Source organism: Sinocyclocheilus anshuiensis, unplaced genomic scaffold (genome assembly GCF_001515605.1).
Source record: "Sinocyclocheilus anshuiensis isolate Anshui unplaced genomic scaffold, SAMN03320099.WGS_v1.1 scaffold521, whole genome shotgun sequence".
Lineage (NCBI taxonomy): Eukaryota > Metazoa > Chordata > Actinopteri > Cypriniformes > Cyprinidae > Sinocyclocheilus > Sinocyclocheilus anshuiensis.
This window is the reverse complement of record NW_015540882.1, coordinates 699,730-703,374: the sequence shown is the minus strand read 5'-3', so window position 1 is coordinate 703,374 and position 3,645 is coordinate 699,730. Positions and strand designations below refer to the sequence as shown.

At 39.6% G+C, this 3,645-nt stretch overlaps 1 protein-coding gene across 1 annotated transcript; it reads right to left on the bottom strand.

Annotated features, from left to right (window-relative positions):
* Positions 1-243: 243 nt before the first annotated feature.
* Positions 244-1,279, bottom strand: LOC107688573 (ankyrin repeat and BTB/POZ domain-containing protein 2-like). Its single transcript, XM_016486277.1, has 2 exons — positions 1,044-1,279; positions 244-851 (listed from the first exon to the last, which is right to left on the bottom strand). Exon 2 carries the CDS (start codon positions 826-828, stop codon positions 244-246), a length of 585 nt encoding a protein of 194 aa, XP_016341763.1. The 5' UTR covers positions 829-851; positions 1,044-1,279.
* Positions 1,280-3,645: the final 2,366 nt, after the last annotated feature.

The following is a 3,645-nucleotide window of genomic DNA, read 5'->3' as shown; positions in this document are numbered from 1 at the left end:
CGAAAACAGTTAGCAAATTTACTTTTACAAACCGGCGAATCGTTTTACAATCCGTTTATTGAAATGAACCGCCCGAGTGAACCGATTCGCTCAAATTAATCAAACCCAATGCGTAACAGAGCCCAATCAGAAGTAAGTCACCGGGGAGCCAATCAGTCAAGGCTGGGTTTCTCAGAAGTCATGAACAAACTATTGTTCGTAGCTTTTTTTTTTTTTGAGTATTTATAGATATAAATTGATTGTTTATGGATCTGTAGGCCTATTCAGACTCTGTAGTACATATTTGAAACTGTTGTACATAGATATGGCCTTCACAGTGGCCGAGACGCAGTGATCCGCCAGCGCCCAGCTGAGCACCAGACGGATCGCGCTCTGGACCTCGAACCTGGTGCATCTGCAGTGCATGACACTGAGCCGCTGCGCCTCTCTGGAGATGCGGATCAGCGCCCTGCGCATCAGGGCGGCCAGTCTGCGCACAGCCTCCGCGGAGAGCGAGGCGCCCTTCCCCGCGCCTTTACGCACGACCCTCCCCACGTCCTCCTCCATCCACGGGAACTCCTCCAGCTCCGGTAAGCGTGGGAACTTGGAGAAAATGTCCTCTGGATCCTCTGGAAGCACCGTGTTGACTGTATCCCAGCTGTTGTTCCTGCTGTTCATGGAGCCGGAGTAGTACCACCAGTTCCCCCGGTGAGGGGTGTTCATGAACGCCTGCGAGTTTGACTTGGAGGACGACAGGCTTAAGGATTTACACGAGTCCCCTGCTCCATAGCCAGAGTCCAGAGTCAAATCCTCCAGAGTTTTCATGTTTGAGCTGTTTATTCCTGCCATTTCTGCTGGTTCCTGGTGTTTTTCTGTGAGGAACCAGAAAGCAGAGGAGACTTTCCAGCTGCCCGGAACTCAAACTGGTTCTACTGGTTCAGCTTCTCTTTGACATTCATGTAGCACTTTATAGATACACTACAGACCAAAAATACCTTGTGTGAAAGTTTAAAATGTCTAAGTTACATCTTCTAGAAAGAAAAGGTTTGGGGAAACTTGCTTACCTCACTAAAAGTCCGTTCCCATAAGAGTAGTAACGTGCGCAGGTTTTCTTATCCAGTTCTTATAAATAATAGACCGAACTTGACAAAAAGTTTAGAGTGGAAATCCATCAATAGAGTTTAAATCGGACGGTTATGGTAAAATTAATCCTTCAAGATGATGTAGAAAAGTACAACGATGTTCATTTCACATCACACGCCTCTTCTTACTGGAAACTCATGACTGAACTGAAAGCAGGAGGGCGAGAGAGAGAGTAGAGGTGTTTGATTCACGAGCGAAATGATTCTTTTGAACGACTCGTTTGAACAGATTCGCAAGCGTTTGTGAATCTCTCCACCAAACTCTGCATATAGCCTACATTAACAGAAAAGCGACAGACTACAACTTTCACATATTACAACCAATTACGCTGTCAACACTTATTTAAATTCTAATTTTTCTAGGTTTACAGTGGCACATAATTAGTAGCCTATAGACTATACACACAGACTTTAACTGAACGTGATTTTGAGGGGGCCCCACATAACAAATTCTGTGCAATAGGCCCAGAATCCCTAGTGACTCCACTGGGTGGAATGTTTGGCGAAAATTATGGCGAAAACAGTTAGCAAATTTACTTTTACAAACCGGCGAATCGTTTTACAATCCGTTTATTGAAATGAACCGCCCGAGTGAACCGATTCGCTCAAATTAATCAAACCCAATGCGTAACAGAGCCCAATCAGAAGTAAGTCACCGGGGAGCCAATCAGTCAAGGCTGGGTTTCTCAGAAGTCATGAACAAACTATTGTTCGTAGCTTTTTTTTTTTTTGAGTATTTATAGATATAAATTGATTGTTTATGGATCTGTAGGCCTATTCAGACTCTGTAGTACATATTTGAAACCGAAACAATATCATTAGTTGAAGTGTGAAGTTTTCATTATATATATATATATATATATACCCATTTAAATACAACTTCTCAGACAAAATGAGTCTTAGTTGTAGACATAATAGTAGGATAGTGTATTAATAGTGAATAGAGAACATGTAGCCTATACTATTATTACAGATATTCAATAAAGAATAAAAAGACAAAGAAAAAAAAGAAAGATAAATAAAAGAATTTACCAGAATATTGCAGACGGGTGGGGCAGGTTTATGCACAATGTCAACATGACATAATCTGTCAAGACAAACTTCATGTCATCCTGTACTGGAGGAGTGAGACTGTGCTCTCAACAACTCCTTAAGAGGAGATTAATGGGGGAAAAAAAACCTAAAATAATGACTCACAACACTTATCTCAACAAGACCAGATGAAACTTCTAAATTATCTAAATTGCATCATATAATAATTGCTGTTAATAGTGTTCATCGTCTGTTTTATTACGTCTTAAATTGATTTTTCCGTACATTTCTGCCATATGTACATTAACTGACAGTCAGCACTGATAAGCTACCACTAAATATTGTAGAAACGTAATTTGCTGTAAAGTTGCTTTGCAATGATTTGTATCGTGAAAAGCGCTGTACAAATAAACTTGACTTGACTTGACTTGACTTATATACCGGTTCTTGATAACGAGCCATTTGGCGTCCACAACAACTGATATCTAATCATTTCTATAGATCAGTAATCTTTTGCAATAATTCTCATTGCAACAATAGTTTACATTTCATGACGTTAAAGAAGGAGATTCACAGTAGTGTTAGAGATAGTCTGCACTGGTAAGAAGTGTTTATTAGCTCCCACAGTACACCAATACTGGACCCATAATCTCACACTCTGAATCATTACCTCGAAGGCCTATTTTTGGGTTCATGAATGATTCAGTTTGACTGTTCTCCTCGCCTCGTGTTCAGTCTTGTGTGATACAGTCGTTATGTAAAGTGTACTTAAGCTATGTTTATTAAAAGAAGAATGTGCAGTCAAAAATATATGGGCAGTGGATTTGATAGGACTTTTAAAGAGTACTTTTCACAGACAGACCTTGCACATCTGGTTTGTATAATCAATTGCAGATGTGACGCTGTACTTGGGCTCTATCTAGTGGTTGAAATCTGTAACGCGAAATTATTCAAAAACTCACCTTTACATTTGGAGGCCGTAAAATGCACTGAATATGTATCTACGACCTTATTGTTAAGGCGATGCTCTATCTATAAAACAAATAAATAAATAGCCTATATAAATAAATCAAATAAAAAAATTCTACATCAAAAAGCATTATAAAACATACTCGAGATGCTTCAACTTTCAACTTTATTTTTCAGAAAAATTAAGCCAAAAATGTTAAAATAAAAAGCAAACATTCTAAAAAAATTCTACACAACAATTTCACAGAAATTACCTTGTAATGCAGATCCCTGTATTAGGCGTAATGTATTAGTGTCCTGTCTTGTTTTAAATAGGCAGTCTGAAAATACATCGAACCAGGAGGAGGAGAAAGAAACATCTCAGTTTATCCCTGTTGAAAAAACAGCATATGCGGGTTAGGTATGTTTTGACGCTGGGATGCTGGTTTAAGCTGGTCCTTTGCTGGTTTATGCTGGTCTTTTTGCTAGTTTATGCTGTTCATGTGCTGGCAAAGGACCAGCATAAACCAGCAAAAGGACCAGC